Source organism: Notamacropus eugenii, chromosome 5 (assembly GCF_028372415.1).
Source record: "Notamacropus eugenii isolate mMacEug1 chromosome 5, mMacEug1.pri_v2, whole genome shotgun sequence".
In the NCBI taxonomy this organism is placed as follows: domain Eukaryota; kingdom Metazoa; phylum Chordata; class Mammalia; order Diprotodontia; family Macropodidae; genus Notamacropus; species Notamacropus eugenii.
Window position 1 is genome coordinate 418,064,372 of NC_092876.1, and position 27,678 is coordinate 418,092,049.

A 27,678-nucleotide genomic window follows, 5' to 3' on the forward strand; every position below is an offset into this window, starting at 1 on the left:
GGTGAAGAGAAACTAGCCAGTCATAGTAGGAGAGTTTCTGCACTTTCTCCCACAGCCCAGAAGGAGCGGAGACAGAACTAATCTGGAGCAATGGGAGCAGTGATGGCAGTTCTGTGGAAATCAATCCCCAATCAATTTCTTGACCTCCACAACTTTATTCAGAACCTGCTGCTAGCTGGCAGTTCTCTATGATTTTTTTTTTTTACTATTTCTTTAAGTTCTTTCTATTTGCTGATTTTACAAAAAAATATATTCTCAATCATAATTTCTTTGGGTTGGATATTTTTATTCTTTGCTAGAGGAAGGCAAATGGAAGATGAAAATGGCTAGCTGGAAAAACACTGATGCTAGCTAGGCCAGAGACTGTCCAAAACAGCAAGACTGTTTTTCCCTAATAGCGAACTCCACAGAGTTACATGTGTGAAAGGATCATATGGGGAAGATTTTTAAAAATTAGTCATTTTAATTTATAAGCTCCTAAAACAGCAGGGAGACTTATATGAACTAGGACAAATGTGTCCCCTATACTGAAGAGTGAGTTACAGTTATAAATAGAATTTACTCTTAGATTGTCTTAGATTGAAGGAGACTTGGGCAAATCTTCTGTCTTCAAGTGATTATACGAATGGCAGAAGTAGGGACCAAAAGGAATGTCATGACCAGGGGCTACCTTAAGGGAGGAGAAAGGCTTGATCTTCAATCTACTTTCCCTATTGTGAGAAGGGATTAAAACTAGCAAGTTCCCAAGCCAATGTCCTCCACAATGATTCTTGATCACTGTAGTATGTATCTGTATATGTATCCTGTCTGCCCCACCCCCAGTAAAATGTTAGATCCTTGAGGGTAGTTTTTGTCTGTACATCCCCAGCAAGTAACACAATTTTTTCAACATAGTAGGTCTTCTCTCCTTTCATTAAAGGATCAGGGAAACCTAGGGTATTCTGAGTTTTACTTGACTGCTTCTCTCTCCCCTCCCCCTTTTAATCTGTTTTATAAGGGATAGGTAGAAGAAGGAGAAATATTTATTGAGAAATGAATGTTATATTAAAAAAGATATCAGTAAAAATGAGAAATTGCTTTAAAACTTAGTAGGTGCTTAATAAATATTCGTTGAATTGGGTTATGACTTTGGGAAGTAGTTAAGAATTGGGTTGACTCTACCAGCTGGTACTTGGAAAACCAAACCAAACCAAACCAAACCTGAAGCTTATATACTTCAGCCTAAGACAACAACAACCCCTTCATCACTAAGGCAAAGTACTTTCCCTTTACATACACACACATACACCTTTCAAGCTACAGAACTAGAATTTTGTGATTTTTTTCATTCATTTTCTTCTGCCTTTGAACTTCATCTGAAACTGGTTTTTACCTTTATAAAAATAGAATGCTGGTTAATGAATTGGGCTTGAAGTCAGGGACCAGGAATAGAAATAATAAAGATGGCACAGTTCCTGACCTAAATATTCTGCTTACAAGATACAACATGGATTCAATAAGCAAGTGCAGGACACATACAAAATAAGAACAAAGTGCTTTGGGCAATAGGGGAAGGGAATGAGAGGGACTGGAAAAGCCCTTGAATAATGCTACATCTTCAATATGCCAGAGCTTAAAGTCTCTACCAAACACAGAAGTTCCTAAGACCTTCCTGTTCTGACAAATCAAATGCTTTCTTTCTCATTTCTTTCTCATTCTTTTGCATCCTCTAAAGTTACTTCATTTGTAACTAGAGAATACAGGAATTTCATTTCTAAGTCTAATAATATCATCAGATGAAGAAAAGACCTTATTAGTACTTAAAGACAAGAGGACAACATGCTAAAGTCCTCATTTCAATCTTATAAAAGACCTGCTCAGTTCTGGTGGCAGAAGATTCAAGTAGGAATCTTGACTCTCTGAAACTCATCTTTTTTTTTTTATGATAGAACTAAGTATGGAGATGTCTTTATTTCATTTTAAGAATGATATCTCTTGGGTTCATATTTGACCAGTTAGGAAGGAGGAATTCCTTTCCCTATCCTTTGATCAATTAATCCAACATAGGTCTCTGAGATTATCACCTAGAGTTTGGACTCCACTCTCTGTGTGTGTGTGTGTGTGTGTGTGTGTGTGTGTGTGTAAGAAAAATTGTACTTTGCATTTAATTAGCCAATGTTTGTCATAGAAATTCATTAACATTTACATATGTTGTTTCTTGGTGGATGATCTCTTGTTATTGAAATTCTTCTGAATTCAGGCAATAATTTTTTTATTTGAGACTGAGTCTCCCTATTTCACTCAGTCTGGTAGTACAGTTGCAGCTCACAAGCCTGATCGAATTACTGATTAGCATGGAAGCTCTGATCTGCTCCGTTTCCAACCTGGGAGGATTTGCCCTCCCTTATCCAGCCTGGTAGTCCCCTAATCCCAGGAGCTCAACACAATAGTGCTAGATTTAGTGCAGACAGTTGATAAGCTTTAGCACACTACAGCTCAGAAATCCAGAGCTCAAGTGCTCCCTCAGCTTCAGCCTTCTCAGTCTGAGACTACAGGTGTAAACCACCATGTCTGGGCATCTTGTTACTTTCTAGAGTTCAGGAAACAAAAGACAAAATTACTTCGTTTAGATAAAGCAACAGTACAAAGTCTAGGTTAGGGTTTTTTATTTAACTAAACAGAACAATGAAATGTCAATATTGGTGTACCCTAAAAGAAATATTTTCCCCCAACCAATTATTTCTTCTTTAACCACTTCCTCCAAGGATTCCTCCTTCCCATCTGGTCAAAGGTGAACTTGGAAAATCATTTTTAAATAGAATAAAGGCATTTCCATTCTCAATTTTGTTACCATAAACAAGACAAAGTTCTCTTGAGTTTCAGGAAATAAGGTAATAAGATTTTTTATTGAACTTGGTTGAACTTCCACTGCCAGAACTGATTAGATCTCTTATAAGAATGAAACGAGGATTTTAGACTGGGATATTGACTCTTTGGCTTTGATTAAGTGCTGATAAGGTCATCTATTCAGGTGAGATTAAGGACTTTAGACTAATGTACTGCCATTAATTCTTAATATTTCAGAAAATAAAGTGTTATATACTGTTAGACATATTATTAATAACTGACAGAAATGTACAACAGGAGATTGTACTAAATATTTTTCCATGTTCTAGCCCATTCACCCTGAAATTTGGGGGATGTAAACATACATCATAGAATAGTTACATACCCACTTCCTTATTCCATACTTTTATCCCTCCACCCCAGTGGAAAGTACCGCTGCCCTTGCTATCTGTAGATTTATTTCCTTGATTCAAAAGCTAGCAACTCTGAAATATTTTAAATGTATAAACATCCATGTTGTGTTACTTACATAGATGGTGTGCATAACGTAAGTAGAACATATCACAGCCATGGACATGATGGTAGAGGGTTTTCTCTATCAAATCCTGTGGTTCATAGCCAGTTAGTTCAGTCACCCTGGAAGAAGAAGGCTATCTAAATGAATAATATTGCCCTACAGATTTGGTTTTAATTAAGCTAATATTGATTTTGCTAAGTAATCAAGTGCTACAGTTCTAAAAATGGAAACAAATGTTGACTTTGGAACCTGAAAATCATCTTCTTTATAAGAAACAACTTTTGAACTCCAGACCAAAGCAGGTTATAGCATTACTCATATTCAGGAAAACTTCAGATACCAGCCAATGAATGAATCCTTTAAGATAATTTGCAATTTCATCCTTTTCCAGAGTGAATTTAAGTTTATCCAAGAACTGACATTTTGCAGAAAGATATTTGACAGGTAAATGCTTAGTATATTTCAGGAAGGTTCTGAAAAGGTTGTTTTAATTTTATAAAATCTCCATTATTAACAGTATATAATCAATCTAAAAGGAAATTTTATTTCAAGACTGGCTTAGAGAATATTCTCACATTGCTGAGAAGAGTTTAGTAATTATAGGAAGCAGTTAATAGCCAAATCAGGTTGCTATTATTCAAAAATCTGCTGATTCTTGAATAGCCCACTTCAAATGCTACCTTCTCCATGAAGCTATTTCAGATCTGCCCTCTAAAAGCACTTTGTTTTACAACTCTCTAATGTCTTTATCAAGTAATATTCTGTACTTTGTTTCTTGGCTTTCATCCTGCTAGACCAAGGATTCCTTAACCAGGGGTTGGATTTCTGGGGATCAGTCACCTTAGGAGGGAAAAAACACATTTTTATTTCAATATTTGTAATCCTGTGTCTTTTATGTATTTGAAAACATTATTTTGAGAAGGGGACCACACATTCACCAAACTGTCAAAGAAGTCCGTGACACAAAAAAAGCTTAGGAACCCCATACTACGCTATAAATTCTATGAAGACAGAGACGACATCTCTCACTGCTTAAGAGTACTGTGTACTCTGCACACAGTAGTCGCTTTATATTTCTTAATGACTGAATGTGTAACAAGATACTTATATTTGTTTAAGACTGATTTCTATTCTGATGGATTTGGGATGTTCAAGACTGATTGCACAGGTGACATAAACTCTGAAATCTAACTAGATTCCTGAGATTTGTAGTTCAAAGAAGCAACATTCCTTCTAAGGTCTGAAAGCGATATGATGAAGTTTGAGCCTGGGAGGTGGAATTCCACTAGAATGGAAGGTTTTGAATTATTGTGTTCCAGGGCAAAAGGGGGCAGACAGAAGAAACAGAAGTCTGCCTGCATGAGAGAGATGGAATGAAGAGGAGAGGGTAACAGCAGCAACAGAGTGCTGGTGATCAGGTAGGTCCCTGAAGGCTTGACCTTACAGTCTGAGCTCCAGGACTACAGGCTGAGGATATCAGGCTGGCCTCAAGTCACTGCCTTAATTTAATGAAGCAAAGAATTCAGGCTGAAGCTTCCTGGTGCTCCTTTAAGAATTGAGAAAATCCTTTATAGTTAATTTGGGTATTTATAGTAGTCCAAATAACTTATTCACTCAAAATTATTCTTAAAACAATATTGCTGTTACTGTATACAATGTTCTCTTGGTTCTGCACACTTTGCTCTTCATTATTTCATGCTTTTCTAAGATCTTCAAGCTCATCATTTCTAATAGCACAGTAGTATTCCATCACTACCACATACCACAACTTGTTCAACCATTCCCCAATTGATGGGCATCCCTGTACTTTCCAGTTCTTTGCCATCAGAAAGAGAGCTGCTATAAACATTTTAGAACATATAGGCTCGTTTCTTTTTCCCTGATCATTTTTGGAATAGACCTAGTAGTGGTATTGCTGGGTCTAAGACAATTTAATAACTCTTTGGGCATAATTCCAGATTGTTTCGCAAAATGGTTGAATTTCTTTCCATCTCCTTTCCAAGCCTGTTTACCAACCAAAGTTTTTCTATACTGTTTTCCTTGCTATTTCTTTAAGATGTTTCTATTTCCTGAGTTTTGTTTCACATAAAAATCCATAATCAATCATGAATGGTTTGCTAATGCAGCACTTAATAGAATGTTGGGCATATAGTAGGCACTAAATAAATATTAGTTCTTATTATTATTATATTTATTCTTTGCTTGGAAATGGAGGGTGCCAGTAACTAGCTTAATTAAAAATAACTTTTGAAAAAATGTCAGGGGCATTGGTCCTGTATTGATGGTCAGAATTTGGTTTTTACCAAGGGGAGCCAGGTATATAAGTAATGGAAAAAGAGATCCTCACGGTCCCAAGTTATTTTTGTCGCTAAGGTATGGAGGTGCCACTGATGTACCCCAGTTCAGATTCTTTCAATGCTAAGAAGAATCCTCAGGGAAATCTCTAGCGTCTATTGCAAAGAAAAGTGAGGCTATGCAAAGTGGACTAGTGGCCACTGGGCTACCTAGGGAGGGGAATCAGGAGATATAGTGGAGAGAGCGCTGGGTCTAGAGGCAGTAAGACCCAAGTTCAAATTTGGCTTTGGATACTTACTATCTGTGTGACCCTGGACAAGTCACTTAACATGTTTGCCTCGGTTTTCTCCTCTGTATAGTGGGGAGAATAACAGCACCTACCCCCCAGAGTTGTTGTGAAGACCAAATGACCAATATTTGGTCACAGGTACAAAATGCTTAGTTCAGTGCCTGACAAATAGTAAGTACTATATAAGTGCTAGCTATTAATTTGTTATTCCTATAACAGGAGAGATCAAAGCATGTCTGCAGACAAATTTGTTCTACAGTGACATCTGTTGTTCACATATGAATGTCTCAGGTAGTTTTTTGAGGAAGAAATCCAAGTTATCAGTAGTCATATATTAAAAAAGTGTTCTAAATTACTACTACTAATAATTACAGAAATGTAAATTAAAACCAGCTCTGAGGTACCATCATCTCACACCCATCAAATTGGCTAAGATGGCAAAAAAAAAAAAAAAAAAAAAGGAAAATGACTAAAGTTGGAGAGGCTGTGGGAAAACAGATAGACCATTGATGGAGCTGTAAACTAGTCCAAACAAAACTATTAAATCTTTTGACCCAGGGATATGGCTACCCTTAGGTCTCTAACCTTAGATCAAAGAAAGAGGGAAAAGCCCCATGTATCCAAAAAATAATTATGGCAGATCTTTTTCGTAATGGCAAAGAATTGAAAACTGAGGGAATCCCTGTCAACTGGAGAATGACTGAAAATGTTATGATCTATGAATGTGATTGAATACTATTGTGTTGTAAGAAATGGTAAAGTGTATATAATCAGAAAAACCTGGGAAGACTTTTATGAACTGATGCAAAATGAAGTGAGCAAAATCAGAAGAACAAATTATATCATAATAGCAATGCTGTAAAGATGGTCAACTTTGAAAGACTCTGATCAATATAATGCACAACTATAATTCCAAAGAACTCATTAGGAAACCTGCTTTTCACTCCAGATACAGAGGTGTCAGATTTAGAATGCAGATTGAAGAATATTTTTTTCTCTTTCTTTTTCTCCTCTTTTCTTCCTTTCTCCCTTTCTTCCTCTCTCTCTCTCTCTCTCTCTCTCTCTCTCTCTCTCTCTCTCTCTCTCTCTCTCTCTCTCAACATTATCTTGTAATTTTTAAAATTAATATAAAATTAATTTGTGGGTTTTTTTGTTTTCTCAATGTGTGGAGAGGATAAGGCAAAAATTTAGAACTGAAAATAAAATAAAATTACATTAAAATATACAAATTAATGCCTCAGAAAATATAAATGCAGTATAACAAAACCAAAGAGAAAAGAAAAAACACTCTAAATAAACATGTAAATGTTTGTTGTGATATTTATATGGCTTCTTCTATGACAATTATCTATTCAGGTAAATTACCCAATTGAATTCTTGAAGGAAAAATACTCTGGGCACTGTAAAAATTCAAAGTCTTAAAGCTATAAATACACTTTTCTCCACTTCAAAAGTTCTGTTGTGCAACGGTATCAGTCTCTGGACTCTGAAAAATGGAGCTGCAAAACAGGTTAATAGAAAAAAAATCACCTAGAAGAGATAAAATTAAGTAGTCTGATAATGAACATCCCTGAAAAGAGCTATCTCCAATGACCTTTCCATTCAGGAAATTAATAGAATGTTAAATGTTAGCTGCAAATTAAATAGAGTGAGAGCTTGACTGCATTTTGATTCTTTAGATCCTTTCCCTTTCAGTTTAACGTCTCAGTTGTGCTTGTAGTTATATATATGTTACCTGCTCCTATTGATCACTATTTGTTGTTTATATTTCAATAGTATTTCTCCACAATAGAGGGGTATAATGGAGAGTCTAAGGGAAGAAGAGAAGGAGAAATCTGAACACCAATTTCAAAACCTGGCAAAGTTGCTTGGATTCTAAGCCCTATTTCTACTCTGTGTGGTAAAAAAATTCAAATGTCTGATTGTAAAGAAGCAGAGGAAAATAAATCAAGGAATTGTGAGTCCTTGCACTAATTGGAAGTCAAGTTACGGAACAACCACTCTATAAATGTAAATTAATCAAAAACACATGTATTATGTTTCCCATTAAGATACATATTGGCTTGAAACTGAAAGGGAAAACCCTAAAGGTTTTTCTGAACCTCTAAAGTCAGAGGAATTTGACAAATATCAAACATGGTTGTATTCACCCACTGTCATCAAAAGCATAGTTTCAAAATGAAATACCATATAATCTTTTTTAACCAAATTTCAGTTTTATTTTGACTTTTACTTAATAACAATGCCACCTGGTTTGTGAGAGCCAAGGTGCCACTATTCTAGCCTCTTTAGAGATAGACAATATATTTTTATTCTACTTAGCGACCTTTGCCCTATGTCCTGACTCTATAAGCACTGGAATTTTACAAGCAGAATCTGTTCAAAGCCTGATTTCTCTTCTCCTCTCCTTAAGTCTGTCCATCCTACTGCTTTCTTGGTACATTGGGCTTGTGAAATCAATACAACTAGCATTCTGCAAAAGAAGTAGACCTGCTGATTTTGACTTGTCCTTTTTTTCTTATTGCACTTCTGGCCATCTAGACTAGGACCTTTCCTTTATAGGACTAAAGGTCATGAAAAGCGAGAAACAAAAAAAAAAAGCTTTTCTGGTAACATACCGGAACTCAGAAACTGACTCATAAGTCAATTTCCCACCATGAGATCTTCTTGTAGGAAAAAGAAATGGATCTTTACAATCCCCTCCTTTTTTTAACTTTTCTTAGGAAGATTGATATTAATCCCTTCTAAATTAAATTGGTAATTCAATTTAACAGCAAACATATATTTAGCATTGCTTAGAAAAGCACTGTACTTGTTGGAGACACAAAAGTGATTCTATTATAATGGAGAGTAAATAAGTGGCCTTTTGCTTTTTTCTAGTTGGAGCACACCCCCTGGAATGGTAAGCCATTCTCCTGACCATATCAGGAGAAATGTGTGGTTCAGAGATAACTTTAGATAACAAAGAATATCGGATGGGCCCTTGGTACTTTTCCCTGTGATACCTGAAGGGTGATTGAGCCTGCATCACAGTTTTAAGGAGAGAGAATTGATCACTAAGAAAGGAAGAGTGCATTCAGAACTATTGACCAGTACCCATGAAAGGGAGTGACCAGCTCTCTAGATCGTTTCTATCTGTGAAGGGTAGTTAGAGACTCTCCGGGAGGAGTAGGGAAGGGTTTAGTCTCCTCCCACCCTCAAGAGAAATGGTGACTTGCTCCGCAATGGCAGTTAGAGTAAGGAATTCTGTTAAAGGATCTGAGCCTGGATGTTGGGATTTTTTCCACTTCACTAACCATAGGTGAGGCAGCTAGGTGGGTGCAGTGAATACAGCAGGAGTCAGGAGGACCTGAGTTCAAATCTCACCTCAGACACTTGACACTCACTAGCTGTGTGACCTTGGGCAAGTCACTTAACCCCAATTGCCTCATCCTGGGTCATCTCCAGTCATTCTGATGAATATCTGGTCACTGGATTCAGATGGCTCTGGAGGAGAAGTGAGGCTGGTGACCTGCACAGCCCTCCCTTACTCTAAACAAAGTCAAGTGCAAGTCATGTCATCATTTCTCTGATGGCATGGTCTTTTTCAGCAACAAAGGACGAACACACATACACACAATCATAGGTGACAGAATAAAGATCACAGGATGGACACATTCAGCAAGGGAGGCACCCTTGTGAGTTCAAGAGCTCGGGGTTGTTGGGTCATTTAATCAAAGATGTCTAACAGCAGAAGGACAAAAGCCAAACCTAAACTTTAAGTAATTTTTGTCCTGGGGTTCCTAGGTTGGAGCATAAAAAGCCGGATAATATAGGAGAGTTTAACTCCTTCCCTTAAGGATTCCCCAGGATTGTACTCAGTCAATACATGCACAGATCTAGAGCTACTGATGATTCTCTGGGGAGGGAGAGAGAGAAAGTCCATCAGTGGTTCTTGTTGGAACACTATGATCCTATGAAAAGCAACACTATCCTTTCTCTCTGGAAGCTTTAAAAATTATAAGGGATATGGGAAGATGAGATTTATACATAAATAAGAGCAAAAAATAACAAAGGGGATATATAAACAAAGTGATATAATTGTAAACATATTAAATCAAAAGACATAACTTTTAACTAGGAGGGTGGTATAGAATAAAGGAAAGCACCTGAGCTAAATCTTGATGGAAAAGAATTATTTCAATGGGTATGGATGTGCCTTTTGCCTATAGCTCAACTTATGCAATGACCTAGGAGGGCAGTGTTCGGTGGCACTTCCCTTCAGACCAAGGTGAGATGTTTCCCACTCATTTTGTAAATAAATCTTTCATCTCCCCAAGCCAAGAGTGTTCCCTGATTAAACCTGCTTCTGAGGCCCTTTTGTATAAAAATATCTAGGTCTCAGGGTCATGTTACTTAAAGTCAGTAGCCTACTATCTTTCTGACTCTAAGTAACTAAAAATGTTCTGCTCTTCATTCGCTAGGACCCTGAGAACATATTAGGGTTTAGATATTTTTGGGGGGGTGGGAAAGAGTACCACACAAAGCAGTAAAAGAGAACCAAAAAGAAGAAAAAAATGTGCTCCAGAATTTCTTGAAAAAGGAAATTCAGGCACTAACTTTCCTTTGGTCATGTTATTCCTGAGCAAGCTAAGAGCTTCTCTGTCAAAATTGATTTCTCCTTTTAATTATATCAATTATTGCTATTATTATTATTATATACCTAAGATCTGCCCTCCTCCTAACTAGTTGTGATAGAAAAGTCTTTAAACATACTTGTACCTCAGTCAAAATGGTAGACTATCACCTGTCTTTGCGAAGCTCAAATTTTTCTAAATGAAATAACAAATTTAAAAATACTTTGAAAAAGTTGAAAGCACAATATCAATATAAATTGTTTAACCTCAATTAAATTGTAAAATCAAGAATAGAATGTAACTCACTGATTCCCAAACATTCAGAGAAAGACATCATCTTTCATGAAATTATCAAGGAAAATATCAGGAATTGCCCTGTTATTCTAGAACCAGAGGGCAAAATAAATATGGAAAGAATCCACCAAGTGCCTCCTGAAAGAGATCCAAAAAGAGAAACTCCTAGGAATATTACAGCCAAATGCCAGAGTTCCCAGGTCAAGGAGAAAATACTGCGAGCAGCTAGAAAGAAACAATTCAATTATTGTGGAAATACAATCAGGATAACACAAGATCTAGCAGCTTCTACATTAAGGGAATTGGAGGACTTGGAATATGATATTCCAGAAGTCAAAGGAACTAGTATTAAAACCAAGTATCACCTACCCAACAAAACTGAGTATAATACTTCAGGGGGAAAATAGTCATTCAATGAAATAGAGGATTTTCAAGCATTCTTGATGAAAAGATCAGAGCTGAATAGAACATTTGACTTTCAAACACAAGAATGAAGAGAAGCATGAAAAGGTAAACAGGAAAGAGAAATCATAAAGGACTTACTAAAGTTGAACTCTTTACATTCCTACATGGAAAGATAATATTTGTAACTTTTGAAATTTTTCTCAGTATTTGGGTAGTTGGAGGGATTTTACACACACACATGCACACACATACACACACACACAGAGCACAGGGTAAGTTGAATAGGAAGGGAAAAAATAAAATTAAGGGGTGAGAGAAGAATATATCAGGAGGAGAAAGGGAGAAATGGAATGGGGCAGGTTATCTCTCATGAAAGAGGTAAGGAAAAGCTTTTTCAATGGAGAGGAAAAGGGGGGAAGTGAGATGGGAAAAATGAAGCTTACTCTCATCACATTTGGCTTAAGGAGGAAATAACATGCACACTCAATTTGGGTATGAAAGTCTATCTTATACTACAGGAAAGTAGGGGAGAAGGGGAGAAGTGGGGTGGGGGGGATGATAGAAGGGAGGGAAAATGGGAGGAGGGCGTAATTAGAAGTAAACATTTTTGGAGAGGGACAAGGTCAAAAGAGAGAATAGAATAAATGGGGGACAGGATAGGATGGAGGGGAATATAATTAGTCTTATGCAACATGACTCTTATGAAAGTCTTTTGCAAAACTACACATATATAGCCTATATTGAATTGCTTGCTTTCTCAGAGAGAATAGGTGGGGAGGGAGAAAGGGAGAGAGGTTGGAACTCAAAGTTTTAGGAATGAAGGTTGAGAATTGCTTTTGCATGCAACCTGGAAATAAGAAATACAGGCAAAGGGGTACACAAATCTACCTTGCCCCGCAAGAAAAGTGAGAAGATGGGGATAAGGGAAGGGCAGGGTGTGATAGAAGGGAAGGCAGATTGGGGGAAGGGGTAATCAGAATGTATGGCATTTTGGGGTGGGGGGAGGGGAGAGATGGGGAGAAAATTTGGAACTCATAATTTTGTGGAAATGAATGTTGGAAACTAAAAACAAATAAATAAACATTAAAAATATATATAAATTACCCAGATTAACAGCAGAAATAGAATACTTAAATACCCTTATCATCTTAGAGAAAGAAACTGAATAAGCCATAAATGAACTCCCTACGGGGAAAAAAAGACCAGATAAATTACAAGAAAATCCTATCAAACAAAAGAATAAATAATTTAGATACTATGTCAACTATTTGAAAAAATAGCTAAAGAAGAAGCATGACCAAATTCCTCCTACGATGCAAATATAGTTTTGATACCTAAACTAGTAACAGCAAAAACATAGAATTAATTTTCCTAATGAATATGGATGCAAAAATGTTAAACAAAGCACTAGCAAGTAGATTACAGCAATATATCACAAAGATCATACACTATGACCATGTTGGTTTTTGCCAGCAATTCAAGATTGCTTCAAAATTAAGAAAACTATAAGCACAGTTCACCATGTTAATGACAAAATAACAGAAATTGTATGATTATATGAGTAGATGCAGAAAAAACTTTTGAAAAAAAGCATCCATTCTTATTTTAAAAAATACTAGAAAGCATAGGAACAAATGGAGCCTTTCTTAAAAAAATAAGTAGTTTCTGAAACTGAGAGCAAGCACTGTTTATAAGTGGGATAAACTAGATGTCTTCCCAATAAGTTCAGGAGTGAAGCTAGGATGTCCATTATTACTACTATTATGCAATATTGTGCTAGAAATGCTAGCTATGATAATAAAACAAGAAAAAGAAATTGAATGAGCAATCATAGACAGTAAGAAGACAAAACTATCATATTTTGCAGATAATATAATGGTATAATTAGAGAACACTAAAGAATCAACTAAAAAACCAGTTGAACTAATTAACAATTTTCGCAAAGTTGTAGCATATGAAACAAATCCACACAAATCACTAGCATTGCTATATTTTGCCAACAAAACCCAGCAGAAAGACATAGAATGAGAAGTCTCATCTAAAATAATTGCAGACAGTATAAAATACTTAGGAATCTACCTGCCAAGACAAACACAGGAACTATATGAACACAATTACAAAACACTTTTCATTCCAATAAAGACGGATCTAAATAATTCGAGAAATATTAATTTTTCATGGGCAGGATGGGCCAATATAATAATAAAATAATACTCCTTAAACTAATTTATTCAGTGCCATACCAAACTACCAATGAATTATTTTTTAAAATTAGAAAAAAATAATAAAACTCATCTAGAGTAGCAAAAGGTTGAAAATATCAAGAAAATCAAAAGGAAAAAAAAGAAAAGTTTAGGTAAAGGTAAGCTGCCTGGTCGTATGAATCTCAAACTATACTAAAAAGTAGTAATTTTCAAAACAACCTGTTACTGGATAAGAAATGGAATAGATTAGCTATACAATATACAGAAATAAATCACCACAGTAACCTAGTGTTTGATAAACCAGAAGATTCTACCTTTGGGGGCAAGAACTCACTATTTTAACAAAAACTCTAGAAAAGACTAGAAACCAGTCCAATATCTCACACTTTATACCAAGATAAACTCAAAATGGGTATTTTAAACATAAAAGGTGAGAGCATAAACAAATTAGGGAAGTGTAGAAAAAAATACCTATCGTATCTAAGAATAAGGGGAGAGTTCATGACAAACAAGAAATTGAGAGGATCATGGGAGATAAAATGGATAATTTTGATTATATTAAATTTGAAAGCATTTGCACAAGTAAAATAAATTCATCCAAAATTAGAATGAAAGCAGGAAACTGGGGGAAAATGTTAACATCAGTTTTCTCTGTTAAAATACCTCATTTCATAAACATATAGGAAATTGAGCCAAATTTACAAAAATAAGAACTATTCGTCATCTGATAGTCAAAGGATATGAATGAACAGTTGTCAGAGGAAGAAATCAAAGCTACAAATTATAGGAGAAAAAATGCTCTAAATTCCTAAAGATTGGGGAAGTGCCAATTAAAATAACTCTGAGGTACCACCTTACTCCCATCAGATTGCCTAAGATGACAGAAGAGAAAAATGACAAAGGCTGGTGAGGATATGGAAAAATAAGTACATTAATGTACTTTTGTCAGAGTTGTGAATGAGTCCAACCAATCTAGACTATAATTTGGAACTATGCCGAAAGGATTATAAAACTCTATAAAACTATCAAAACCCTTTGATCCAGCAGTACCCCTACTTAGCATGTATTCCAAAAAGACCAAAGGAAAAGGACCTATATGTACAAGAATGTCTGGAGCAGCTTTTTTGATGGTGTCAAAGAACTGAAAACTGAGTGTGTGTGTTCATCCTTCATTGCCAAAGAAGACCATGCCATCAGAGAAATGATGACATGACTTGCACTTGACTTTGTTTTGAGTGAGGGAGGGCTGTGCAGGCCACCAGCCTCACTTCTCCTCCAAAGCCATCTGAGTCCAGTGACCAGATATTCATCAGGATGACTGGAGATGAGCCAGGATGAGGCAATTGGGGCTAAGTGACTTGCCCAAGGTCACACAGCTAGTGAGTGCCAAGTGTCTGAGGTGAGATTTGAACTCAGGTCCTCTTGACTCCTGCACTGGTACTCTATCCGCTGAACCACCTAGCTGCCCATCAATGGTGGAATGGCTGAACAAGTTGTGGTATATGATGATGATGAATTACTATTGTAGTATAATAAATGGCAAAGGGGAATATTTCAGAAAAACCCAGAAAGAATTATATGGGTTGATACAAAGTGAAGTAAATAGAACTGGGAGAACACTGTACATAATAACAGTAATATTGAAATAATATCAACTGTGAAACACTTAGCTATGATCAATACGATGATCCATGACAATTCCAAAGGAAACATGATGAAAAATGCTATATGCCTCCAGAGAGAAAGAACTGATAAACTCTGAGTGTGAAATGAAATACATTTTTCAACTTTATTTTCTTGCCTTTTTTGCAACATGGCTAATGTGAAAATATATTTTGCATGACTTCATAGTTATAACGAATGTCATATTTCTTGTCTTCACGATGGGTGAGGGAGAAATGGAGAGAGGGAGAGAAGTTGGAACTGAAAAATAAAAATAAAAAAATGCATACTGAACCAGTTTTTGAACCAGTTTTCTTTACCTTTCCTAGCCTGTGGATGACTAGTAGTGTGATTGGTGAAGGACTAAAAAAAATGTGATAGAGGCTTAAAAAGTACAATCATAATCCTCCTCTTCATCTCTGGATATTGGAAAGAAATTTCTTGTTCGGGAAATATTAGAAGCTGTAGCTAAACAATGAAATGCTATATCTGTATCACTCATTGTGACTGGGACAGGACTGTGGTTGAACCTATACATGGAACCAGGAAGCACCTGCTGCTACCCAAAGCATATCATCCTATATCTGTAAGTCTTACAAGATGATTTTTTGTTGTACAGACCAAGAGGGTGAGTTGGAGGGAATGAATTTGTCCAGAATATATATTATACAGTTAAACTTTAAAATGGTAGAAGTAGTTAAAAACTTCATATTCTGATTTCATAGGCTTCAAATTATAAAATTCATTGTTTTCACAATAAATCATATCAATTTCAGACTTTAGTATCACAGTTAAGAAATAAAGATAAAACAAAGAGCATTTGGCAAAATAAGTTACTGCCTAAGTAAGAACTCAATTAGTGCATTAGATTTCTAAAAATTAAATTTAGTCTTAATTTGTACCCTGAGTATAGAATCTGGCTTCATATGTTGTGGCTTTCAGACAAATTCAACAAAATCATTGCCTTGAAATGGAAGTGGAAAATATTTGCTTACCTGGAATCCAGAAATATTAATTTTAGGTCCAAACTTGCCCTAAACATGAACATATTACTGTGAAGTTTGATCTCAGTGATTGCACTGGGAGGCAAAGACTGACCAACAGCCACTAGCCCCACAATTTGGTAACACGAGTCATATAAGGACATGTCCAACATATACTGTCTTATCTTCAAATAGCCACTGCAGTGGATGACCTGGTATGAGAGAGAAAAGAATAATGTATTTGGAGGGGGGGGGGATAAGAAGATAGAATATTGTCATAATGATTCTGGGCCTGTTAATTTCCTCCCCATAAGCAATGTAATATTCCTTTTTAAATCCCACTTGTGGACTGGGCTTTCCAATATTCTGAGGGAACCAATTTATTAGTAGGAAGTGGTTGTAATATATGAATGTAATGGAATATTGTTGTTGTAAAAAAAAACATGAATATGAAGAATTCAGAGAAACATGGGAATACTTATATGAACTGATTCAAAGTCAAGAAAGCAAAACCAGGAAAATATCCTGGTTTTAAATTAAAAAATTAAAAATATACATTAAAAAAATAATTAATTAATAAAATTTAAAAATGAATAATATAAATGGAAAGAGCAGCAAAAAAGCACCAGAATTCATATTAAATATAATGACCAATCTTGTTTTCAGAGGACAGATGATGTAAAAAACAACCCTCTTCTCAGTGCAGAGGAGGAATGCTATACTAAGAGGGAATGTTGCACATAGTATCAGATGAGATCATTTTGTAAGTTGGTTTTGTTTTGTTGGCAAAGGGTGAGGCGAGTGATGTATTGGGAAGTGACTGTGACGTAAAAATTAGGACTCATCAAGAAAAAATGTTTGAGGAATAAAAGGAGAGAATATCCAAACTAATACTGTTGTTGCAATTTGGAATCCATTACTGGCTAATCCAATTGGATGAAATAGATAATGAGCTACTGACACATCTTCGAAATTGTATGGAAGCAGGATAAAGTTGTGGGGGTTAACTTCAACTATATTAACATCTGCTGGAAAGCAGAGTAATTGACAATACCTTACTTTGTGTCTCATCTCAACCTGTTGAAATCCTATCCTTCTGTCAAGGACCACATTCTCTGCCTCAGTGGAAGTGATTCACTCAGATATCTCATAAGATTTGGTATGGACCTCTTTTTTGTACCTGTTTTCTAACCTGTATATTTGTCTGTGAGGTGTGTTGAATATACTTTTGTATAATGCTTCTGTAATATGAATTCTCATGTTTCTCTTTCTGTCTGTTGATAGCTCCTTTTCTGTCTTCTTTTCTGATTCCTTATTCTCTCCTCAACCCTTAAAAGTACATGTTTTAGGAGGTTCTGCACTTGATTTTCTCTCAACATTCTCTCTTTGTGAGTCCATTACTTTTGGAGCATCAATGATCAGATCTATGCAGATAACTCTCCAATCTATATGTCTATCTCTAAACTCTTCCCAAGGTTCCAAACCATATTGTCAACTGCCTGCTTGGTAGCCCCACTTGGATAGTTTGCTTTTGCCTCAAAGTCAATAGGTCTAAAATATCAAAATCAATGGTATCTTCATCCTCCCAAATAAGATGATAAACATGGAATTTTCTTTGATTCCTTCCTCTCTATCACCTCACATACTCAAAACAAGAGCAATGAAACTATACTGTTTTTACACTTCCATCTGTTTTATATTTCAGTTTCGTAATAAAGCAAAAAGGGTTACATTTTTCAGGGTACCACGTTCAATTAATTCTACAAATTAAGGTTATGATATGTAATTAACTTGTATTTAATGGAAGAGTAGTCTGATAGCCAGTCAGAGTATGATTGATGAGAAAGGTAAGGAAAAGTTCATTTTTATAGTATATCTCTATATACTTTTATGTTATAAAGCATCATAGATAGAGTGCTGTATTTAGAGTCCATAAAATCTGAGTCTACTCTGCCTTTAAGTTATAGACTTTAAGTTACAGAAGAATTATGATCTGCTTCAGGGGAAAGAGTTCCCCATCCCAGGATCTCCCATATTAACAAAACTGATGTAATATTAAATCACATAAGAGGAAGTAAATGATCAAATTTTAATTTATTATTTGAAACGCCACATTCAGAAGCTATTTTCCAAGTTTTCTGAATATACTCATAGAACCTTAGAATGTTAAGCCTGAAAGGGACATTAGATTTAGTCTAATCCCCTTATTTTCCAGGATAAGGACCTTTAAGCCCAGAGGCTTACTTGCCCACCATCACACCTAGAACCCAGGTCTTCAGATTCCGATGCTCTTTCCATCTCCAGGAAGCATCATGTGAATGTGTGTCTGTACCTGGGTTCACTCTCACTCTTTGTCAGTGTAAAATTTAGATTAACTTACAGAACTTCGGGGCAATCCAGAGAAAAACAAAAGTTACAATTTGCAAATAAAAAATATAAGTAACTACAGAACATCACGTGATGGCATACTACTGGGCCATTTCTAAACAAAACGTTGGATACCAAAACCAAGAATTCAGCCACTTGCTTCTTTCTTGTATGGGAGGTTCTTAACTAAATTGTAGAAATTATGGGTACAACCCTGGAGTCAGAGGACCTAAGTTCAAATCTGGCCTCAGACACTTGACACTTACTAGCTGTGTGACTTCAGACAAGTCACTTACCCCAATTGCCTTGTCCCCCCAAAATTATAGGTAAGTATTTTCCCTAGAATAAATATTGTGAAATCAAGATTTATACTCAAAGTAGTCTGAAACAGTGGGGCAGGTGGGAATGGGGGTGGGGATGACAGAAGGAAGACCTCCTTTGCTTTCAGAAGTTTGATTATTTTTAGTTGGGCTACTTGACAGAATTTTGAACAGGGTTGGAATGATGGAGTATGGACCCTGTCCCCCCATTTTCCTTGAATTTTTCCACATGGCCAACTCCCAACAGGGTTTGCCTGGGGCAACCAGTCCTTCCCAGTTACTAACCCATAAGTGGTTATCTTGATGATTTTAGGGGCTATGAACCCTACCCAAGAATACTGTCAATTGTAATTGTAATATTGTAATCATTCCTTTAAATTAGGCATTACCATATCCTTTAGATCCATTTTTAAATACAAATTCTCCTGGGAAGAGTAAACAAAAAATACATTAAGTCCTTTTTATCAACTTTATTTCTAATTGTAACAAGAGTGAACAGAAAGCATAAGAACAGTGGATTCTATGGGTAAAGAATCCTTAAAATGTGAGAAATGAAAGGTCTGTGTACTAAGAACGAGCTTTAGCTACTTGACAAATCTGCCACAGGTTGGCCTGAGTACAATATTTCAGTGCTGCAATCTATGAAGATCATGCCCTGAGGGAAGTAACAAATAAGTGAGGAAATCTCATCAAAAAGGTTCTAGGAATCCAATGCTCCAGTTCCTAAGAGCAGAGATGATATTTTCATATACTTTGAAAAGTCTTGTATTCCCTACAGTGCTCCACCATATTCCATAAGTACTGATTGACTGTTTGATTGATTCATGAAGATAAGGTTCACATACAAAGTTGAACTTTTATTTAGGTGCCAATCCTAATGCCATCCTATTCTTTCCCTTCTTTTAAGCATTCTAACCAGTTTTGTACATGTTTTTTATAATGTTGGCACTGAGTCACAAATTTGAGCACTTGCCTTACAAGCATGTCATTACCTTTCTGGGGATTTTCAAGTTTTTCTTTGTACTAAATTTTCTTCAATGTAGGCAAGATAAAAATCCAAGTATGAAACAATCAAAACCCTACTCTTTGAACTCACCAAGAGGTGGATCCTCATACCTTATAGCCACTGCATGTTAATCCCGCATTCCTCTTTGCTAAGACACACTTCATCCGCAGGAAAAATGACCTCTCTATTTCATACTCTGAAAGCAGAAAATAGATCAATTTCAATTTGAAAAAAAAACAAACAACACATTTACCAGCAATGTTTCTTTCTTTAGCATTAGTCTCACTTGCTAATCCTGAAAGTGAACTTCTAGAAGCAAGAATTAAAAACAACTTTAAAAAAAATGTATCAATTTCTAAACGGATACCAGTTCTTTCCTTTCATGCTTGTTGGGAGGTAGCCACCTTGTAAGCACAGAAAGTCTAAACACAGAAAGTTTTACTTTGCAAAGGACAACATATGAGCGTGCGGGGGTGTAAGAGAACAACTACATTTTAGTTTCCAGGTATTATTTTATCTAAAAAAAAAAAAAAATAAGACATTCTGAAGGAATGAACAAGAATTTCAAGAATGCCAACCAGGAAACAAGGTAAATATCTCTTTTAAGAAAAAGTTTTTGTTTTTTGTTTTTTTTTTAAACAATAGCATGAGTTAGACATGGCTCTATGCTAGAGGTTAATAAAATATTTGTCCAGTGGCTTATGGGGCACTAATCATTTTTGCCCCTCTAGGAAGGATGTAAAGCAGTAACTTGCTCCAAATCTTGCCAAAAGGTCCATCATCATAGTAACTTTATTTATCATTTTTGTGAAAAATGAATATTGTTGTTCATTTGTTCAGTCAAGTTCAATTTTTCATGACCCCCAAGGACAATAGCACGCCAGATCTTTCTATCCTCCACTATTTCTCAAAGTCTGTCCAAGTTCATCTTCATTCTTTCCAAGACATTATCTATCCATCTCATCCTCTGCAATCCCCTTTTCCTTTTGCCTTTTCCCAACATCAGGGTCTTTTCCAATAAGTCCCATCTTCTGATTATGTGGCCAAAATATTTAAGCTTCAGCTTCAGTATTTGACCTTCCAAAGGATAATCTGAAAGGTGAATAACTGAGTAATACAGTGTAATGGGTGTAATCCAGTGTGGTAGAGTGGAAAGAGCACTAACTTTTTAATTAAAAAACAGGTTCAAATTTCACCTCTGCCACTTACACCAGAGCAAGCCACTTAACTTCTCTGGTCCACAGTTTCTTTGTCTGAAAAATGAAATAAGAATCAAAGATCTCTGGGGTCCAAGAATTATCATCTTATGATCTTGTAATCTTTGCAACAATTCCCTTCATCAGGAACATTTCACTTCCCTAAAATAGCAGATACTTTGTAAATGTCATAATTTCTTCTGCTAGTTGAGGAAGCAGAATTTCAAGATCTCAGTCTCAAAATTAGCCTCACAATGCAAAATAGCAACAAGAATTAAATTCCATTACATCAGAATGAGACTTTTTTTCATTCTAATTGCTTAAAGGATCACCATCCATTCCCATCTCCAGTACTCCCATACCCATCCAATTGGCCAAAGAGTTTTTCCTTCAGGAGTATTCACAAACAACTTCCCCAAGCCATGTCCTCTAACGAATGGATGCATCTGCTCTGAGGTTTAAACACACAATTGTGCTTCCACTTGATAAGGTAAATGTTACCTCCAGTCTTTAAATGATTGATTACTAGAAGTCAATAAATTTTTTTTAAAAGGAAGGTAATTACAAAGTGTTGAAAGCAAGGTCTTTAAGCTCTGGATAAGATTGAAATCTTCTGGATCTAATAGATCTCACTTTCATAAACTCATATTATCATTGAGGCCTTAATATTTTACCCAGAATTCCACAGGTTATGAGCTTGGATTGGAATACTCTAGGCATGAAAACTCCTATTTATTCCAGCTACCTAGAATTAATTCCAGGTATTCACTGGTGTCTGTGAAACCCATGACTAGAGAAAACATCACATAGCAATTAATAATTGAGTTTTGTGAAATATCTTATTTGCATACCTAATCACCCCAATGAAACAATGGGAATAAGTCTAGATTCAGAAAATCCACCCTGCAAATGGGAAGTTGGGAGAAAATGCTACATAGTGTTATCTCCAAAGTTAAAAAGTTAAAAATTAATGAACATCTTAAATTAGTGTGATATCACAATTATGTATGTTTTTGCTACATCTGGGAGATCAGGAGTGAAAAAAAACCTGCTGATACTTATCAGACTTGTTTCTTTACTTAAAAAAAATTCTTAGGTCATGGAACCTTGGGATCAGAGGTGCAGAAAGAAGTGCAGTGAGCCCATCTCCCCCCACCATCAAGTCTTTCAAACAAGTCTAGAAACCACACCAGACTTAATCCTGATGGGGAAATCCAAGAAAAAGTCACAGTCATTTTTGCAATTCAAGTAAGCAGAGAAAGACAGAGAGGTCTGTGGACAGTGGGATTAGGGTCTGGCCAGGAACACTCAAGGAGAGTACTTCACTGTGCTCAAGAGTGAAGCAATGTTCCAGACCTATACCAAGGCTCCACCTTGTGCAAAGTGTGGGAAGAGATGACAACTGGAAGCTTTGTCAGCTACTAACCAGTTCCATTTCATGAATACATGGCAAACTGAGGAGGGGACCTGTGCCTAGAGGTGGCTCTCGAGGGTGAGAAGCTGTAGTGGCTCCTATCTGGTGTACCAAAGAGAAGTTCACATGTGGTTCAGATCCCAGGAGCAGAACAGGGTCTCAGCTCCAACTTCCAGCCCAATCTAAAGCCTGTAAAGCAATAACCAGGGCAGGAATCCCAGACAAAAGAGATTTTTGTTGCTTAACTGTCTACAGTTCTGTCACTCTGAACCAATGGGGGCCAACTCCAGTCTTCCTGATCTATGTCTTGGTATTGGACCCAGATGGCTCTGGAGGAGAGAGTGAGACTGGTAACTTTGCAGAGTTCACTTGTAAGTCAAGACATTGCCTTTCTGATGTCACCAGTCTTCTTCGAGAATGAAGGAAAAACAACTCTGAGCCAAGAGAGCTTCCCAGGTGACTCATAGAGGCTGAGTCCTGCAATAGTCTACTGCCATTCAGACCCAATCCCAGATCAGGAACTAGCAGAGTTGAGACCAGGAAAAAAGCAATCAGACTTTCCCCTGGATCAGACCACTTTGAAAACATTAAAACTTGTTCCTGACCTATCCCTAAGAATGTAGCATAGCATAATACTCGATACTCCAAGAATAGAGCAACAGGATCAGTCCAGATCCATGTACAGAACCTAGTCTTAAAATAAATCTCATAATCAGAAAGTAGATTGGAAGAATGATCAAACAAACAAACAAAAAAAGGATCTCACCACAAAAAGCAATTATGATGACAAGGATGCTCAAGACACAAACCCACCAAAGCATCTGCAAGTAAAACCTCAAAGAGAAACATAGCTTAGGCAAAAATTCTACTAGAATTCTTAGAAGAGATGAAAGAGGAGTTTTAAATGTTTTTATAAGTGAAACTAGAGTGCTGGAATTAAAAAACAGAAAAGAAATGAGAGCTATCATACAGAGACTTGGAAAAGGGGATAAACAGCTGAGAACAAGAGGTACAAAATCTTGCCTAAGTAACAAACTCTTTGAAAATTATAATGAGCTAAGTAGAAGCCAATAACCCCACAAAACAAAAAGAAATATTTAAATGAAATCAAGAGTTTTAAAAATAGAAGAAAATATAAATTATCTCATAACAAAAACTGGAAAACAGACTGAGAACAAAAATTTTAGAAGCATTGGATTGAAGCCATGAAAACTTTGAAACCTGCAAGCACACGATCAAAAACAAAAGAGCTTAGACATCATATTTCAAGAAATCTAAAGAGAAAACTATCCATGTATCTGAGAATGAGAGGAAAATTGAAAATATAAAGAATTCATTGGTCACCTCCTGAAAGAAATCTCAAAATGAAAAAAATTATAGCCCAAATCCAAATCCTAAATTTCTTTAGGTTAAAGAAAAATATACTGCAGAGAGTCAGAAAGAATTCAGGTACTTGGGAGCCACAGTCAGAATCACACATAATTTATCAGCTACCATCGTAAAGAAATGGAGAGCTTGGAATATTATACTCCAGTAAGTAAAGAATATAGGCTTACAAGTCAAGGATAACTTAGCCAAAAAAACTGAGTGTAATGCAAGGGGGAAAAGGGACTTTTAAATGAAACATAGGGCATTCATGATGAAAAGACCAGAGCTCCTTAGGAACTTGGAAGTTAAAATACAAGAGTAAGAGAAACATGAAAAGATAAATAAGAATGAACAATGTCAAAGGACCAAAATAAGGATAAATTGTTCACATTTTAATATGGAAAGGTGATGCATGCATCCCCTGTGAAACCTATATCAGAAAGGGTCATAGAGGGAGTCTAATTAGACAAAAGGCTTGGAAGTGGTTCTATTATGATGATAAAAAAAATTGTAATATTAAAAGGAGAATGGAAAAGGAGAAAATAGGAATACACCAGGTTGGGAAAAGGAAAAGGAAAGTTAGGAAAATTATCTTACATTAGGATATTGATAATACATGCATACTTTTTATATAGAGAATAGTATGAGACATACATATATATGTGTATTTTATATATACACACACATATGAGTGTGTCTCATTTTACTTTGAGTCCTTCACCTCTCTTTTAGGAGCATTGTCATCATTAGCTTTCTAAAATAATGGCTAGTTATTAGGCTCATTAGTTTTCCTAAGTCTTTCAAAGTTATCTTTACAATATTACTGTTATATAAATTATGCTCCTGGTTTTGCTGACTTCACTCTGAATCAGTTCATACATGTCTTCCCAGTTTCTCTGAAACATCCTCTTCATCATTTCTTTAAATGCAATAGTATTCCATTATATTTATATAACATAGCTTGTTCAACTATTCATTATCCACCAATTGAGGGGTACCCCCTCAGATTCCAATTCTTTGCCACCTTAAAAAGAGCTATAAATTTTTTTGTACATCCTTAGTTATAGTTTGTTTTGCTTAGGATTAATTCTTCCCTTAATCTACCATATGTAAATAGAAAATACATATACATATATGGACATACATACACACACACATATATAATGTATATATATACATATAGACATATATTTGTTTTTATAAATGACTAATACAGCAATTTGTTTTGTTTGACTATATGTGTTTGCAACATGGATTTTGTTTTCTTTTATTCTCAATTGGAGAAAAGAAGGAAAAGGAGGATATTTTGGTGATTAAAAAAGTAAATTAAATTTAAAAATAATAAATTATTTTAATAGCATTAAGTTTGCATGAAGGGTAAAGGGAGAACTATTTGGGGAAATAGAAAAATTTCAATACTGAAAAAAATACCAGAAGACCATGGATCTTTTCTGAGGCGCCAGTCTTCTCTATCCAACTTTAAATAAACCTACAGAGAAAGCATGAAATTCATGTTCCATGCTCTATCCCTTTTTCATTTTTAAAGAAAATATTATTGCTTTATTACCATAAATTATATTACTGGATACATTTTATTTTCTAAGTACTTCAGAATTATAGACCCTTTGATTAGAAAGGCACTTCTCATATTGTCTTATATATTAATCTATATCAAGGCAAAAATACAGTTAAACTCTCTCAAAACAGCTGTCTGTTCTGTTCCACAAGGTCCATATAAAAATATACACATTCTTAGTAACATCCTATCCATCCTCTACACAGCTACCAGCGATTTTCCTTAAAGGTGGGTCTGATCATATCACACATGTCCCTCCCCCAACTCACTCTCTCTCTCTCTCTCTCTCTCTCTCTCTCTCTCTCTCTCTCTCTCTCTCTCTCTCTCTCTCTCTCTCTCTTTCTCTCTCTCTCTCTCTCTCTCTCTCTCTCTCTCTCTCTCTCTCTCTCTCTCTCTCTCTCTCTCTCTCTCTCCCCCTCCCCTCTCTTCCTTTTTCGATAAACTCCACTAACTCCTTGTTACCTCTCGGATCAAATATAAACCCTCTGTCATTTAAAGCTTTCCAAAACTTGGTTCCTTATACCTCTTCAGTTTTTTTATATGTTAATCCTCTCCACTCACTCTTGGTTCCAGTTATACTGTACAACTTACTACTCTCCCCAAATGCTCCATTCCTGATTTACATGACTTTTCGGAGGCCATCCTCCATGCCTGGAATGGTCTCCTTTCTCACATCACCCTCTTGGAGCTCCCGGTTTCCTTCAAAACTTGGCTCAGGAATCATCTTCTGCAGAGGGGCTTTCCTAGTCCACACCAATCTTGTATCTATTTTGCATGTGGTATGTTTATGCCTATATATGTACATGTTGTATCCTCCACTGGAAAGTAAGGTCTTCAAAAGGAAGGACTATTTCCATTTTATTTTTGTTTCCCCAATGTTTAGTGTCTAATAAATACTTGTTGATCGATCGATCCTAGTACTGTCTAACAATTACTTCTTGAATTCCTATGTAAGCAAGCAAATCCTAAGGTTCACAGGCTGTACCATTTTAGATTCCTTCTCAGTCAACAATCAATAAATTAAGCACCTAGTGTGTGCCAGGCATTATACTTAGCTCTGGGGATAAAATAAAAAAAGAGGCAAATGACAGTCCTAAGGAGCTCACAATCTAATGAGGAAGAAAACAAGCAAACAAATATGTACAAGAAAGCTATATATAGGAAATAATTAAAAGAAGGAAGGCCACTAGAATTCTGAGATAACCTGTAGAAGATGAGATTTTAGTTGAGCACTAATAGATTTTATATGATTGCTGCAGTCATCAAATAAGCAGTCTTGTCAAGAGGAAACAACAGAGCCAGAAAAAACCTTTTCTAACTGGCTATTTAACTTCCTCTGATAGATTCAGGAAGTTCCTTATTTTAGCATTATTTTTCACTTGGAGATCCACATAGAGACTGATCGGTGAACAGTGATGAGGTACACTTGGAATTGTTGGACTGACACACTGATTTAAAAGAGTCTACTTTTGTCTCTGGAGTATATCTAATTAGATGAAATAAATAATAATATTTTCCCAGAAAGGATCCTGATCTTTTGGAGATCTTTGGAATTAGGACTAAACCTCTAGTCTTGTATTTACACGGCCATGTATTCCCCGGCACACTGGGAGGTAAGATCTTGCATTTTTGATTATTTGAATGTATTGTGTCCCCCTGGTATCATGTAAGCTCCCTGAAGGAAATAATTCACTTTTATATTTTATAATTAGTACCTAGTACAGGGTCTGACATGTAAAAGATACTTAATAAATACCTGTTGACTAACTGATTGGTCAGCGATGATCTCTGACCTGGTATTTGAATTGTTTCCATTGAGCTGCAATACACTCTCCCTTCAGCAAGCACCAGAAAATGAAAAGCTGACAGCTAATATTATAAGTATACTTATCTCAGCATGTTTTCATTTTGATTTCTTTCCCCCTTTGACAATCCTTTGAGATAATACCTTGTAAGAGATGGTGATGAAGAGGTTGGTGAGCGGCAAGAACAGCTGTCATCTCATCATGGTCAGAAGGATGGATGTACTCATAAATGCTATTGCCAGTGAGTTCCACCTGTCACAGAAGTACAGTATCAGAGTGTGCACATGGTCTTTTTCTATTATTAAAATCTCTTCAATGGAGCTGGTTTGTGCAAGTTTCATGGATTCATAAACCACATTACCTACATAGGATTTAAGAGGACTCCACTCACAGACAGCTTTCACCATACGATAATGTTTTCCTCAGGCACTGACCATTAAACTACTAGTGCATAGTGACACATGATAGGTTTGATGGGGATTTCTGAGTTAAGCCTAGAGGTAAGAAAATTCTTAGCAGGGAGAAGGGAGATGTA

The 27,678-nt window shown here is 36.0% G+C and overlaps 1 protein-coding gene across 1 annotated transcript in view; it reads right to left on the bottom strand.

The window, feature by feature from the left end:
- Positions 1–27,678, bottom strand: part of SIM2 (SIM bHLH transcription factor 2) — a 76,483-nt gene that overhangs the window by 16,252 nt on the left and 32,553 nt on the right. The window contains exons 4-7 of the mRNA XM_072614911.1: positions 27,287–27,395; positions 19,895–19,980; positions 16,104–16,303; positions 3,356–3,462 (exon numbers count right to left, since the gene is read on the bottom strand). Coding sequence (XP_072471012.1) covers positions 3,356–3,462; positions 16,104–16,303; positions 19,895–19,980; positions 27,287–27,395 — 502 coding nt within the window. The remainder of the gene's footprint in view (positions 1–3,355; positions 3,463–16,103; positions 16,304–19,894; positions 19,981–27,286; positions 27,396–27,678) is intronic.